The 16,973-nt window shown below is 41.2% G+C and overlaps 1 protein-coding gene across 2 annotated transcripts in view; it reads right to left on the reverse strand.

Annotated features, from left to right (window-relative positions):
- Nucleotides 1-16,973, reverse strand: part of FOXN1 (forkhead box N1) — a 136,860-nt gene that overhangs the window by 36,021 nt on the left and 83,866 nt on the right. For both annotated transcript variants that reach the window (XM_082245305.1, XM_082245304.1), the window contains exons 4-5: nt 11,778-12,230; nt 4,320-4,445 (exon numbers count right to left, since the gene is read on the reverse strand). In XM_082245305.1, coding sequence (XP_082101431.1) covers nt 4,320-4,445; nt 11,778-12,230 — 579 coding nt within the window. The remainder of the gene's footprint in view (nt 1-4,319; nt 4,446-11,777; nt 12,231-16,973) is intronic.

The following is a 16,973-nucleotide window of genomic DNA, read 5'->3' on the forward strand; positions in this document are numbered from 1 at the left end:
AGGACAGCTCTGCACAATATGTAAGAAATCTCCTTAAGGCCTTTAAGAATAGAGGGGATACATGATTCACAGCTTGTCAGGTTGCCAGTCTGCAGGTGGATATAGTAGATACTGGTAACCGTAGAGGATAGCATGTAGCAGCTTGTCAATGTTATTCTTCAGCCTAAGGCATTTCTTTGTTTACTAGTGTTTCAATGACTTGTGCCAATGTGTTGTAGTAATGCTGGCATCAGACTTCATAAAGGGAGGTACCTGTTCTTCATTTTATAATTATGAAATGTGATTTCAGCAATATTGACTTCAGGACACCTACAACATTGAACAATGCTCCTGGAACAAGATAATAGACGGTAGGCTGGAAGAAGACCTATGCAAACAGCCCTCTATAATAACATACGTGGATGCACCCAGTTTAGAAAAAGAATAAATAGACAACATCATCCATCAAATAAGGATCTGCTAGCATTTTAGTATGCAGCTAATGGGTAAAGTCACTTCTCACGTGTCATCTTCTGGGGAACAGTCAGCCTACTATGGCATATGATGCAAGCCACTGTACACATCTGAAGTCCAGCTTATGTAAATGTTATAGGGCTGTGTCATAATATGGAACAAAAAAGCAATAATTACTGAGTGGAAGAATGTTGCCATGTATCATCTGAAACACACAAGCATCACTGCTGTGCCTTTGAAACACACATAGAGTGTGACATATATACCTGATCCAGCATGTAGATCCATCGTCATTCATTCATCAGCCACAATGCCAGACCCTAAAAAAAAGAAAAAAATGCTACGCCCGCGATGAAGGCTAACCACTAAATGCCTGCTCCATCGCCTAACAGAGGAGCAGACATGCGGCGGTTAGCCTTCGTCACGGGCAGAGGGTTTTTTTTTCAGGGTCCGGCGGTGTGGTGGGCATCTTGATTGACAATGGATCTACATCCAAGGACGTTGTTTTTTTATTTTATTTTTTTTAAATAAAGGAATTGTCAAAAATTGCCTCCTGTTTTTATTTATTTGTGACAGCTTTTTGGTGAATGAGTAAGGGCACAATGTACCCCATACTCATTCACATGGGGGGGTGCTAGGATCTGGGGACCCCCTTGTTATAGGGGGCTTTCAGATTCCAATAAGCCTCCTGCCCGCAGACCCCCACAACCACCGTGCAGGGATGTCGGGAAGAGGCCCCATCAATATGGGTACAAGAGGCTTATGGCTGAGAGGGCTCCATCCCCCTTTTCCTGGCCTGCCAGGCTGCATGCTTGGATAAGGGTCTGGTATGGATTTTTGGGGTGAAAATCTACCTCAGCGTTATTTTTTTTACTTTATATAAGTCAGTTTTGCTGTAGCAGGTTCTATACATGGTACAGGTGCGCTGCTTTACAAGCAGACTAAAGGGACCCCCCAGGAACTATATTTGAATGGGATCTGGGGTCCCCTTGTTAAAGGGGCTTCCAGATTCCGATAAGCCCCCTGTCCACAGACCCCCACAACCACCGCCCAGGGATTTGGGGAAGAGGCTCTTGTCCCCATCAACATGAGGGTAAGGTGATTTGTGGTGGGGGGCAGAGCCCCATGCCCCAAAGCACCCCCCATGTTGAGGGCATGTGGCCTGGTAAGGTTCAGGGGGGGCACTCACTTGTCCCCCCCTTTCCCAGCCTGCCAGGCTGCATGCTCAGATAAGGGGCTGGCATGGATCTTGGGGGGGGGGACTCCAAGTATTTTTTGTTTTAAAGTTTTGGTATGGAGTTCCCTTTAAAACCTACACCAGACCCAAAGGGTCTAATATGGATTAGGGGGGACCCCCAAGTTTTTTTTTTCAACTTTTCTATTGCCGGCAAATTTGGCAACCTTTTTTTTTTTCATTCAGCTGTCAACATGGAAGCCCACTGACAGTAGATTACTCATCCCAGCCCCGTTCCTTAACAACCTATCGACTGTGTGCTCGGTGGGTGAACATTCCGCCAAGCGCACAGAAAATTTGGATGTTCGGCAAACACCAGAACAGGTGATGTTCGAGCTGAACCTATGCTCGGCCCAAACAGTTCGTCCATTCCTAGTATTGACATCAGTGTCAGTAGAAAGAGAAAATGCTGTGTAGGAGAGCCGGAAGGATGTGTGAGCTATACTCGCTTCTACATCAAAATCTCCCTTTGAATAATGAGAGAACAGTTATGGCTAGAGAAAGAAGGACCCTACTGACAGTACTGCCATTAGATGTAAAGAAGACCGTAAGAGACATATTTGGATCCACTGATTGTCCTTGCATTTTACTCCCTATGTATTGCCAGTTTGTTGCATAAGTTTTGTCAGAATGGCTTGTTAGTTGACCATTTCCCAATTGTTGCCCATCTATGTCTGACTTTCACATCTTATCCTGATAGCCTGTTGCTTGTGCAAGCATTTCCACAATATCATCTGTTATTTTGCAACAATATTGTTAAAATTACCAACCCCCCCCCCCCCCTGTATTGAAATCATTGCCTGTTTGTTGGTCACGTATTATCAGGATTGCTCACAAACAGAAATTATGCAATCATTTTCTATCCATCTTCATTCCTGTTTTGCCATTTGTTGAGTATTTGGAGACAGGAATTGTGATTTTTGCCACAAGAGAGTAGGATTGCAGTTTAGGATTTCTGATTCTTACTTAAAAAAATTCCTCCAAATATCAAAAAATAAAGCTAAGAAAATTAGCCTATGCTCAGAACTGCAGAAGCTGCTGAAATAAGTGTGAAACAACTTCCATATTACAGAACAAGTCCGGTCAAATGTTTTAACAAGTAATAGCTGGACCTTTGTCCATGCTAGAACAAAGCCTTTTTTTTTCAAACCCTGCAACTTGGGGTTGAATTGAATGGAACAGATAACCTAAATACATTACAAACAGGTGTCATCTGCTTGTAGAATATATCAATTAATAGCTCTGGAGTAGATATAGCCTTTTTTAAAGTAAGCTTAAAGCAATGTTAAAGTCCAATTTTATTTTGTAAAATGAGATGTTGATAGCAGAACATACATGCTCTTGATGTTTTTTTTTTTTTTATTCTTCTGTGCCTGCTCCTCATACTGTCCCCTGGCTACGCTGACTGACCTCAGTGGGAGAGCATACACAGGGCCGGCCTAAGGTGTTCAGGCACCCTGCGCGCGCACATTTTCTTGCACCTTTTTTGCACTTTATTTGACTTTTCTTTTTTATGATCACTGATAACTTAGCCCCCCTTACATCAGAGACCCCCACACAAAGCCCCCTTACATCAGAGCCCCCCCACACAGAGCCCCCCACTTTAGAGAGCCCTCCTTACATCACAGACCCCCCACACAAAGCCCCCTTACATCAGAGCCCCCCACACAGAGCCCCCCCACTTTAGAGAGCCCCCTTACATCACAGACCCCCCCACACAAAGCCCCCTTACATCAGAGCCCCCCACACAGAGCCCCCCACATGAGAGAGCCCTTCTTACATCACAGACCCCCCACACAAAGCCCCCTTACATCAGAGACCCCCCCCATCAGAGAGCCCCCCTCACATCAGAGACCCCCCTTACATTTTTTGAAGGAGAGAGACCTCACTTACCTCACGCTGTCTGCAGCTTATTTTTTCTTTAAAACTTTCCACCCACACATCCCCGGGGAGTGGAGGAGGAGCTGACGATCTCTCCTCTGGCGTCCCTGCAGGGAGGAGGGATCTATCAGTGTGGATCGGAGGCTGAGCTGAGTGTGATACACTGCTCGCCTCAGACTGCAGCAGTAGGAGACCGACCGAGGCACAGCCACACAGCGGGAGGTAAGCAGCGGTCACGACCTGTGTTAACCCTGTCCAGGCCGCGGTCGCCGCTTACCTCCCGCTGTGCGGCCTGATCTTCTGCGGGCTGTGATGGCCGCACGGCGCCCCTGTTGCCCATGGCGCCCTGTGCGGCCGCACAGCTCGCACACCCCAAAGGCAGGCCCTGAGCATACAGAGTGGAGACCCCGGCAGGACTCCATAGGTCCTGGCAGGCACAGGGTGCACCCACATACCTGAAGTCAGGTAGTGCGGCCAGGGGACAGTATGAGGACCATTCAGAGAGAAAAAAAAAAAACAAGAGGAAATATGTCCTGCTATCAGCGAGTTTTTGCTACATAGAATATGGCTTTAATTTTACTTTAAAGAGAAGCTATAATAGTATAATAGTTTATTTTTATTAAATTTAGTAAAAAAAAAAAAAAAAAAGCAAGGAAGAAAACATCTTCACATTTCTAGGACTGGAAACTGAAGATCATTTCAGAAATGGTGTGTGCAAAAAGAGTTAAATATTTAGACATAAAGAACTCACCTGTGGAAATGTCTGCGGGGTGCAATACATCTGCTGTGTTGGAGATTGGGACCAATACATCCTCTGCTCCTTCTCTTCTTGTCGCATAACCAAAGAGTGAGGCTTAAGTTTCACATCCGAGCCCAGCTACAAAGGAAAACAAGCTTTGTAATATTTTGTTTCCATCTCCATTCTATTGGAAACTAAATGCAATCTAAATGCATTTTTCTTTTCATTTTACAGTTCCAGAAAAAAATGTTTTCAGATGGTTGAAACAGTTCCCATTTTTGGGTTTTTAAGGCACAGGTTACTGAATAAGTAAAGGTTTTCCTGTATGTAAAAATAAATGAAAACATTACCTAAACTAGTAGAGGAAACCATTGTATTGATTGTTACATGACCTTGCTTTGAAGCTGTAGCTAGCTTTATAGTTTTGTAGGCTTCTTTGTAGTTTTATAAGCTTTACTTTTTTTTAATGTAATTTATGCCTCTTCTTGATGTCAACTAATTTATTCCCGCTGAATCCTTATTATACGACTTTGACAGCCGAAGCTCTTGCTGATATTAACACATTTATTATGTAAAACTGGCCTAGCAGCAATGCCAAATTTTACAAAACCCAGTCTTCCCTGCTCTATGTTGTGCCACACTGCACAGCTAAAAATCATTCTTATGCACAAACGGGGATGACAAAGACTCCTAAAATATAAGACTCTCCAAAACTTTACATGGAATCATTAGAGCTGTTTGTCTGTGCTTCAGGGAGATCATACCCCCATTATATGTCCTGGAGACCCTTGTCACTAGGATAAAATAAATGATAATAAATAAATGAGAAAACCAAAATTATACAGCTGTGCAGGAGTGAAAAGGAGATCTTTGTACACTTGCTCTGGTTCCGACTGTCCTCTAATTTTGGGATTTTAACTTACTTTTTGTGGTGTCTCTATAGTGGGTAATTCCCACATGATGTCAGCCATTCAATTTACTTACCTGAACTTTTAGCCCTCATTCACACTTGGTGATTTGAAATTACTGACAGAATCGCTGCAATTCTGCCTACATTTCCAAACTGAGGAAAAATTACGGTAAAACCCATGATGTGCTTATGGGTGCCATTTATTCCCAATGGCACCCCAACCGCGGTGTGATTTTGCAGCGATTGTCATGTGACAGAATCGTGACAACACACGCCTTTAGCTTGTCAGCCAACAAGGAGCAGGAGTTTCTTTGGGTGACAAACATGTATAGGGCAGGCCATTGAATTGAATGAAGAACATGAAAATGGCAGCGCATAAACACACCAGGATGCAAAGGATTAAAAAGCCAGGTGGACATCCAGTAAAAAGGGGGGTTTAAAAGTTTACTGGTAATGGGGAAAAAGAGAAAAGTGCATGAGTTGCTTACATCACCCTGGCTGAAGTTCCGGTATGGTGACGTCAGCCGGACAGGCACCGCTTGCGGGAAGAAGGAGCCTCGTCTATGACCAATAAGTTTGTAGACAAAGGGTACCCTCCATATTTAATTAAGGAATACAGGCATGTTGGCTGGCAGCATAACAATCGCTGGGGAGCCTCACAGGCTTGCTTTTACCCTCCACCACACAGGCACCCCAGGAGCGCCTGTAATGTGTTTATTGCTTTGAATTGAATGGGCTTTCCTATGTGTGACATGCGGAAATGCATGAGAATCACGTTTACAAAAAAACTTTCTTCTTGCTATGAGAGATCTGAACAGGGCCTTAAGCAGTATTTGCTTCCTATTAGATGAGCCTTTTTATCAGTATTCAGTAGAACTGCTATGGAAAAATGTTTCTGGAAGTTCAAGGTACACCACAGAGTTTATTTAATAGTACTTAATGTTACTGTATAAATGTATACATAAGTTCCATAAACAACGTTTCATGCAAGGAGATCATGCATAGGTGTTTTAATATGGCAGTATGCAGTCAGAACAAGGCTTTGGAACTTTGGGAGCATGCATGCTATTAAAGATGAAATAGATAAATGGAGAAGCATGTCTAAACCAAAAAACAAAAATGTAATACTGTATATTGCAGCTTATTAGTCCTTAAATTTAGTAGTTGCATTAATTTTCTTTTTTCTTTTGTCTTTTTTTTTTATTTGGTTATCTTGCCATTAAAACTTCCTGTTCCTGGATGAATGTTTACTAACTGTTCTGTATCTATGCAGGAGCAGCTTTGTCACCCTAGGCTTCTCTCATTATTTGGACAGCAAACACTTCCCCCTTTCCTCATCTCTATAGGGGGTGCTTTGTAGTTCACGAAAGATAGCTGGGAAGGCCGAAAACATTGTTTGAGATTTCGGTTTGCTGCACAGGCAGTTACAAAGACACTGCATTAACAGCGCAAAAGAAAACGAATGCATCCACCCACCCCATATAAGGACTGGTAAGCTGCATTATATTACATTTTCGTTCTCGTGTTTTTATATGTGTTAAGTACAGAAAGATTAGTTTAGAACAGTTATGGCGAACCTTGGCACCCCAGATGTTTTGGAACTACATTTCCCATGATGCTCATGCACTCTGCAGTGTAGTTGAGCATCATGGGAAATGTAGTTTTAAAACATCTGGGGTGCCAGGGTTTGCCATCACTGGTTTAGAATCACAATCATACAACATTCACCAGTATACTCAATTTTCTTATGCTAAAGGGCTTGATTTTAGTTTTTGTAAAAACTATAGTCTTCTGTTCTGGGTACCAAAGTTATTGAATTAGCACCTTTAGAAAATATGATAAGGTTTTTTGGCCATGTAAAGTATTAAGTAAGCCTTACTACTAAGTCATTTGACATTTGAAATTATTGTACTACAATATGCAAGCAATGCAGTGCCTAAGCTTTACAAATGCATGCTGCATGCTGGGCCACTTCAATGCACCTCTCATGAGTCTCAATGGGTTCCATTGGACCAATGCGGAATGCTATGGCTGTAGTTTTATATTATTATGCTACAGCTGTGGTTTACGGGTTGGTAAGGCTTCCTGTCCTAATAAAATCAACCCAATACACACAGTCAGTCTGAAGCAAACCAGAGCAAGAACCCTTCATACCTGCCCCCAAAGATGCTGAAACAGCGGAAACATCGTCATCTATCCACCAGCAGAATCCCAAGCCAGCTGACATAAAGCAATAAAAGAGTTTTATATGGAGTCACACATTAACAGAAATCAAACTCAAAGAATACACAATGGATCCTATTAAACTATGTACATAGTAAAAAGGTAAACTCCAAGCAAATAGATAAACACTTTGAATATATATATGTGAAATATCTCCAGTGAGCGGAGCCCTCTGATTCCTTCTGTATTGAATTGTATTTTAACTGTACTGTCTGCCCTAACGTTGTAAAGTGCTGCGCAAACTGTTGGTGCTATATAAACCCTGCATAATAATAATAACTTACCTGTAAACCAGACACCCATGCCACACTTCACAGACAGTTCCTGGTCCTCATTATGCAAAATTTTATTGCATTTAGCACAACAGTCTGATCTAGGACAGGCCCAAGCTTGTGATTGGACAATAAAGTAAAAGCAGCACAATAATGTTGTCATCACTGTGCTCTACTGTCCTTTATGCATTTTTGGACAAGCAGAGCCCTAATTGGCTCAAAGGCTTAGGGTGATGCTATGCAGAGGATTAGAGGAGGCTACTATCAGGACAAATTTGGTTTCTTATGCTTGTTCCATGTAAAATAAATGTAAAATGTATTTAATTAACAAAACTTAAATGGTGTTTTTTTACATTTTTAACTAGCATTTAAAGTGTTACTAAGCCCTCAACAGTAAAAACAGTCTGTATATGCAGTAAAGCATGCTTTCTATACTCACTGTGGTACCTAAGGGGTTAATCCTCTGCATTGTGTAAAAAACGCTGTTTCATTATGTCTTCTCTGATCTTCACCTTCTTTCAGTATCTCCATCTCATCTCTGGATATTATAGATAGAAGGGGTCAAGCTGCACATACTCAGTTTGATGAGTATTGCTAGAGACTTTTTTTTTTTTCTTGGGAGAGTGCATGTGATCAGCACAGGGCCAATCAGCACTGTCCAGACAGAGGGACAGGGGTCCTGCAGTTTTATAGGACAGCTGTCAGATGAGACAGTTGTCCCTCACTAATCCCCCTCCCTTGTGTGGGCCCCCTCTTCCAGCACTTATCTCTGCTCAGGAGTTTATTTGTAAATTGTAACTTTGTTTCTCTCTCTCTGTCTTTCTGATCACTGAGCTCCAACTGCCCAGCCTGTATATTTTTCTCATCTCATCTTCTTTCTTATTTAACATAGTTTTTTTTTTAGATTTAGCAGGAATTATGCGAGTTATATTATATTTGTGTCAGATAATAGTGATTTTGTTGTAATTTTAGCTAAATATATCTTTAATATTTTCTTGGGGGGCCCTGCCAGGAAGTCTGTACGGAGCCCCGCGATTTCTAACAGCAGCCCTGGCTATGACTGGTCTATGGGATTGCCAAAGTGATTAAAGGAGAGGTGAATCTGGAGCAGCAAAATTATTGAACACTTGATACTCAAACACCAGAAGAATCTAGCAAAAAAAAAAATGCTACTTCTAGTGTGTGTGGGTAAAAGTGCAAAGGTATGAAAAACTGTTTCTCAATCTGTCAACAGATTTTAAGAACATTTACATGTGTTTGGTGTTGGTTCAGGTATGTTCAATAAAGCTTGTAGATTCAAAGACCACTTTTCAATCAATTGATTGGATGACAACTAGGGATGATCGAATGGTTCGGGTCGACCATTGGTTCGGCCCGAACATTGGGTGTTCGAGGTTCGGCCGAATTTAGAACTTTTTGCCCAAAAAGTTCGGAATTCGGCAACCAGAACCGCCCAAAATGCAATGCTTCAGGAAATGGGCTTTAAAAGCCCGTGATTGGACCAGAACCATTAGCAAAAGCCAATTGAGGGGGCAGGAGAATGCTAGGAATGTGATTGGAGTGACTAGGGGGTCCCTAGACCAATCATTAGTGAATACGCCCCCCAGTATATAAGATCGCCCCCGCCAAATTCCTAGCATTCTTATACTGGACATGGAAGAGAGTGGAAGCAGTTCTGTTAATTTTACTTTAAAAGTGTCATTTAGCTATTTTTAGTGTGAGGAAAGGGATATCTAGTGTAGTTAGAGTGCTTCTTTACACTTAAGTTAGCTTCAAAAAATTAGTTTCTGTAGGGAAAGTATGAAGTGCCAGGGTGACCGTAATGTAGTGTAGGGGAAACTGATTGCCATGGCAGGCTGACCAAACCCTTCCATACCAGGGTGACCGTAATGTAGTGTAGGGGAAACTGACTGCCATGGCAGGCTGACCAAACCCTTCCATACCAGGGTGACCGTAATGTAGTGTAGGGGAAACTGACTGCCATGGCAGGCTGACCGACTGACCAAACACTTCCATACCAGGGTGACCGTAATGTAGTGTAGGGTGAACTGACAGTGACTGCCATGGCAGGGTGACCAAACCCTTCCATGTCAGGGTGACCGCAATAGAGAAATGATCATTTCTCTGAATAGCTTCGGAACACCATTATGGCTTCTCACCAGCAAGCATTTTTTATGCTGCAGGGGCTGCCACTGTCAGTGCTTTTTTGAGGACATGTTTGATGTCAGACATGACATCTGAACATGTGTATAGGGGGTATATATACACATATATGTCTGAATATATACCCCTAGACATATATAGGTGTGATAATAGCAGAAATAAATGCTTGCGCTAATGAAATCATTTACAGTAATATATTTCTGCTACTATCACACCTATATATGTCTAGGGGTATATATTCAGACATATATGTGTATATATACCCCCTATACACATGTTCAGATGTTTTGCCTGCCTCAAAAGAACCCAAAAAAAATGCCAAAAAAACGCTAGCGTCAAAAAAAAAAATGCCCAGGTGTGTTTTTGCTGGCATTTTTTGGGGGGTTTTGGAGGCAGGCAAAACATCTGAACTTGTGCACAGTACCACTATACACAAGTTCAGATGTTTTTCCTGACTGCAAAGAACCCAAAAAAATGCCTGCTATTAAACCGGGAGAGAAGCTAACTACCTGTCCTGAAAGAAAGTGTTCTAATACAAACGATCTTTTTTTTTTCTGGTTCTGGACATGCTACAGAGCTGAAACTTCACATGCACACCTTTTAGACCCCCCCAGATACGAAATCCAAAGTAAAAATGTTTCAATAATTGGCTTTTTTATCAAAAATGACAATTTTTAAGAACTTTTTTTGTGTGATTTTGTGTCTGGGGGGGGGGGTCTAAAAGGTGTACCTGTGAAGTTTCAGCTCTGTAGCATGTCCAGAACCAGAAAAAAAGATCATATAGGTGTTAAAGTTAAAGGAGGCTCCCGACCCACATCCTGGTTCTACTGAAAAATTATCTTTTTTTTTCATGGTTCTGGACATGCTACAGAGCTGAAACTTCACATGCACACCTTTTAGACCCCCCAGATACGAAATCCAAAGTAAAAATCAAAAAATCTCTTTTTTTTTTTTTTTTTTACATTTTTTCAATAATTGGCTTTTTTATCAAAAATGACAATTTTTAAGAACTTTTTTTGTGTGATTAATAGTTAATGGGGCATGACCCAGAACCCTGGGCACTTTTTAGGGGCGTTTATTGGGTTTTAGGGCTTAAAAATGGTGTTTTTTGATTACCGAAGTTCGGGTCCCATTGATTTCAATGGGGTTCTGAAATCCGGGCCGAACTTTCGGGAAGTTCGGATGTTCTGGCCGAACCGAACTTTTCAAAAGTTCGATCATCCCTAATGACAACTACTAACCAACAAGGTGTCGGGAAAGTGTTGATTTTGGAGAAGTCTCTATGCCACAGTGATGCAGTTTACACTATAGTAAAATGCACATTTTCCAAATATGCTAAATAATTAAAATGTATCAAAATAATCACTAAATGTCATTAAGAGCACTTATCTGTAAAACATATAGAACCAGCGAAAAAAAAAAAAAGAAGGTAAATTCGATCGACTTACACTTAAAGGAAACTCATGCCAAGAGAAATACCGAGTCTGTAAGCTAAAAAGCTAGTTGTTTGGCTATAATGCTGATCATTTGTTTGTACATCAAATGACTGACCTGGAAGAGGAAGTGAAGTCATTGTGATATGTCAACACTCCAGGTCTGTGATCCCAGGTAACTGGCTAATCGGGTATTAAAGATACTGGATTAACATATTTTCCAGTCAACTTGCAATTTCATAGGTGGGTTAGCAATGACAGCCTGCATATTTCTTTCAGTACAGATTTCTTATACCATCAGACAAGTACTCAGTGCAATTGGCTGAGTTTGGTATTAATAAATCTTTTGGTGCCAGGGCAGGCCCAACTGCCAAATTAGTAGTTTCCATAACAAAAATGTTATTAAGACTTAGTAAATGTCCTGTAAACATAAAATCTGCTGGTGAACAGATGCAGATGAAACTCTTACCATCATAGGTGATCCTTCATCATGACTGGAAGTGTACTGTAGATTACTACACCATGCTGTCTCAGCTGATATATCAGGAATGAGGGGTGCAAACGTTTCAGTATCTTCAGGGCAAGGAGGTCCACAAACATTGTCAAAGCTTTCCATTCCATCTATGCCTTTGAATGGCTTCTCCCCAAGAGACAGAGAATTCAGACTTTCGGGGAACACATCGCTGAACTGTCTTTTGTAAGGGTGAAACTGATGTTTCCCTTTGCCAAACTTGCCATAGCTGTTTTCAGTGGACTCATCACAACTGTATCTCCTGTATCCTTCACTGGGGGAGGCTTTGTTTGGGAATCTCATGGGGATGTGGTCCTGGGGTGATAAAGAGAGATCAGGGCTCATGGAGGAATCCGAGCTCTTCCTTTCAGGCTGACTGTCAGAATCATGTGCTTGCCCCCCATAGTTGTCCTGAAAAAGAAAACAAAACAACAAATATAGTATTTTCTTGAAAGACCATATAGGTCTTGTACAGGGTATACACATACCAACTTTTTATCAATTTCAGCTGCTTTCAATAAGTTTATGATTGCAACAATGATGAAAGGGATCATTGTAACCTTCAACCATTCCACCAACTGCCATAATAAAAAACGTTACCTCCTCTGTTTGTTTTTTGAAAGTGGTTGACTACTCTGGGAAATCGCCATATATGGCCAGCATTGGGTTAGGGTATACAATTTATAAAAGTTGCCTTTTTTAGTTGGCTAGTGTTATGCTTTCCTTTAAAAGATTATAAACTAACCTTATACCTGGTGGGTATAAAGTGGAGAGCAAATACATTTGTGGGAACTTCATATACATAGTTTATTCCAGACTTATTTACAGGTAGGTCTAATGCTCGATTCACACCGATGCATGTTGCTTTTGAGCATTTCTGTAGTGCCTTTTTCTGTGCTTTCCACATTTTTAACTGCGATTTTAACACAATTTTACTGTGATTTGTGTTTTGAGTTTTTGCTGTAATATTGTGGTAAAAATACACTACATGCTTTTTTTTTCTCCAGTTCTCTATTGAAGTCTTTTGAACCCAAAAAAAAAGAACCGTTTTGCTTTTAAAAAAGTCCCTGACCCTTTCCAAAAATGCAGAGGCACAAAAATACATTGATGTGAACTTGTTTCATAGGAACCCATGTTAAAAAAAAATTTCCTGCATTTCTGCAAAAAGCATGAAACAACGCATTGGTGTGAATAGTGCCTTACAGAATCCTAATATGTCCCTTTTCTGGGTATCAAGTACTTAAGCTATAATTATTCTATGACTTTGTTCTAGTCATCAATACTGTAGACAGAAACAGAAATAATACATGTAATACTGTACTCTTCTGCTAAATACACCAGCCTTTATTAGAACTTCATCCTTACTACAGACAGACAGACATATCCAACAGCCAACAATGACTGTTCCAGGTGTAAAAACATGCTTCCTCTGGGCAATGGGGACCATTACCTGGAAGAGTGCGGAATTGCATTTCAAGTTTTTCAGGCTAAACCAAACTAAATGAATATATGGATTTGCTGCAAGCTCAAAACATGCATTTATCCAAAAACCTGCGTGAAGAAACAGGTGTGTTACGTCTCATTACTTATTGAATTTTAGGTATCAATACTATGATCACTATGATTCATTGTCATACCAAGGAATGAACAGTTCCCAACAGGGTGGGGAATGGCAACTATATTGTGTTGTAGTTGTGTGAGGATTTATCTGTGCTGCATAGAAGAGAGGCCTGGATTATAGTCTTGGGGGTAGGCGGTCCCACAGAACAGAGGAACTACCATTATTTATCCTAGACACAGGTGATCTTCTTAGAAAATTCATAGATTTGATGTTGCTGGGGGACTGCGTGCTTTCTGGAGTAGAAGGATAATCTTTATTTGCATCTATCCCCCACCAGGTGAGAGCGCATGTGGTGGCCCAGTGAATAGATTTGAGACACCCCTTGTCTGGCCCACATATTGAGTTTTTGCTGGAGCTATTAGATATTGTATTACATAACAACTATTTTATTTTCGATAATAGGTTCTATTGCCAGACAAGGGGTGTTGCCTTTGACGCTGTATGTGCTCCTTCCTATGCATGCTTGCATTTTGGCTGGTGGGAAAAGTGTACACCAATTTGTTTTTCTTGAAAAATGTGGTACTATGGATATGCTACATGGATGATGTGCTGGTGGTGTGGGGAGGTTCAGTAGAAGCGTTTTACCTGTCTATGGCTGAATTAAAAAATGGCCATAGAAATATATTTCTCACGTATAAAGTGGACCAGCATGAAATGTAATTCTTGGATTTAAAGCTAAGAAAAGTAGGGGGCAGGATTGAGATCACCACATACTGCAAACCAACAGCAGGGAATACACTTCTCAATGCCACCAGCCATCGTCCATGATCATTATTAAAAGGTACTCCATATGGGCAGTTCTTACAGAGCAGGGGAAACTGCACAATAATAGAAGACTAACATAGTGAGAGTTCAGAATTAAAGGCAAGGGTCAGGGCAAGATCAGTCCTAGAAAAAAGCAGAATTCAGGTAATACAACAAGATAGGGCTAATATTTTACAACCAAAAGACAGGAAAAAGGAATGTAGAGAAATTGAGAAAATTGAGCTGGTCACGAGGTAGGATACCTACTGGGACCAATTGCAATCACTGTTGAACAGCCACTGACCTATAATAATGCTTGATAAAGGGTTGCAGAATATCCTGGGGGATAGACCCTGGATGACTTTATGTAAGGCACCAACTATAGGCAATGTATTGGTCCGCAGAAGGTTCAGTAAGAGTACACATGACCCATTATATGCACTTTGTCTTAAGTGTTTCACACTGGTCCAATAGCGTCTCTTTTCCGGTTCAATCCACCATATGCACCTGAGCGTCTTCAATGTGGTCTGGTATATGATCTGTCATTGCATGCAAGTTTTATATGCCCCCCTTTATTTTTCTGTGTTATGTTGATGTCATTTGTATCGATTTGTACAATTGTTTTTGTCCTGACTATTTGTTTAATAAAACTCATTATTTTAACTTGCATATACAGTGTCTAGTGGCATTAATAGTCCCGCACCATTGGGGAATACCTTTTTGTACTGGTCCAATAGGGAGGAAACCTGACAAATAAGTGCACAGGCATTTAGTACAGCCCTGTTTATTGGCAGAGGAAAGAGTCTTAGTGCATGCTGGGATACTGTAAAAAAATCCAGGGACACATGTCCTCTGGGTTTTTCAGCTGGAAAGTGGGGTCCCGGAGGGAGGGGCGGCAGCCCATCCTCTATAGAAACTGCCATGTGGCTTCAGGTGGTTGACCGAAGGGCCTTAGAGTCAGAGAGGAACTGAACCCAGATGTCCTGCAGAGCTGACTGGAAGAAAGACACTGGAGAGGATCTGATTCTGCCTACAGTGAGTACAGATTTGTGTAATGGGGCCTGTGGACAGGTGTCAGTCAAGGGGATGCTGGAGAGTTTACTGAAGATAGTGTAGTTGCATCAAGTCTGCTGCTAGAGAGAATAAGAGGCCTTAATTCTTCCATACAAGTGGCAGTATGGTTAAAGCAGTGTGGTGTGTCTGCTTCCACAAATAACCTGGTGAGGCCAAGTGAGAGTTGTCCTTATCAACTGTAAAAAGTTCAAGTTGGAGTATCCCACTATTCCCTTCTCCCATCCAAGTTCAACAATAAATATAAAACCAAAACCCCTGGACTGTTTATTGAGTGATGAGCAACTGGAAGTAAGGATGGATGAGTGAACTGTACCTAAGTGACTGTCTGCAGGTTATCAGAGGAGGCCCAAGAAGTCAACACACAGCAAGCAAAATACCTGTCTGAGTTTTTCTTTTGCTTTCAAAACACTATAGTAAATGATACTAATATGCATACAAGAAACATTCGTTTCCATAATGTAAACGATAAATCCTTCCTGACTCCTAGTCACAAAGTGGGTTTCCATGCCTGAAGTAGTATTTTACATAGGAGATCGTTGCCTGGTATTCACAATTTCAATCTAACTTGAAACCCTCTTGGTTTGTCACCCATGCTGCTTAAATATTCCTGCCATATACCCTTTTCTGCCTTTTCCTTTCATATATATCTCTTTGTTTGGTCACTTTTACTTTCCTGGACATCTCTGGTGACTCAGTAAATAGAACAATGTGTATCTTCCATTACCATGTATTGGATTTACCTTCAAGTCTTGCCATTTGCAATATTTATTCTTACTATACTGCAAACATTCCGAATTATACTGTGTGCCTACACCTGCACAGATAATGTAAACAAATGCTCAAACAAATAAGTTATGAAATAGGTGAAAAAGGAAATACTTGTCATCAGACTTTAACAAGGTCCAGAGATATGTAATCAAAAAATCTCTCTGAAACCATTTCCCCAAAAAATCAATACTGTGTCATCAAATACATCAAATTATCAACCAATACGAAAATAAAAAAATAAAATATATTTTAAATTGTAATTGTTTGATTGATAAAAGCGGGGAAATTATTAAAAAGTGCTCATTTATGTGAACAGTCCAAAATTATGTAACAATATTTCGTGACACCACAACTGTGCTCTTCCTCTTCACCAACAATTTGCACACCTACATGGGCTCCTGATGACATCAGACACTACTTAAGAATGTGTAGGGTGGGGCTTCCGGAACACATCACTTCTGCTTGTTGGAATGCAGGTGGAGCATAAATCTGCATCCCTAATCTGTCATTTATAATAGATGGCACTGGTGGGCACTAAATGGCAGCACTGGTGGGCACTGTTTGGACTTCATTTATAATCAGGACACTGATATTCAGTGTCCTGATTATTAGTGCACATGTCCCTAACACAAGCCGGTTACCATCTCTCTTCTTCTCTCCTTATGCTCACAGCTTTTAACCAGCTTGTGTTTACATCCTGTGATCAGCTGTCATTGGCTGACAGCTGATCAGGTGGTAAAGGGCCACTGTGATTGGCCCTTTACTCCAATCTGTTATCAGCTGAGTCTGAAGGACTCGGCCATTACAGAGCACAGGCAGAGGTGGTAGAGTGATCACGGGAGGGCGTCCATAGATGCCTTCCTGGCATTGGAAGCCAACGCTGTAGCCGTCTTCCCGCTATAGTGCGGGTAGCAATCGGTTAAATATGTAACATGTGGCACACTATT

This window comes from Pelophylax lessonae (genome assembly GCF_965119305.1).
Source record: "Pelophylax lessonae genome assembly, chromosome: 2".
NCBI classification, from domain to species: Eukaryota; Metazoa; Chordata; class Amphibia; order Anura; family Ranidae; genus Pelophylax; species Pelophylax lessonae.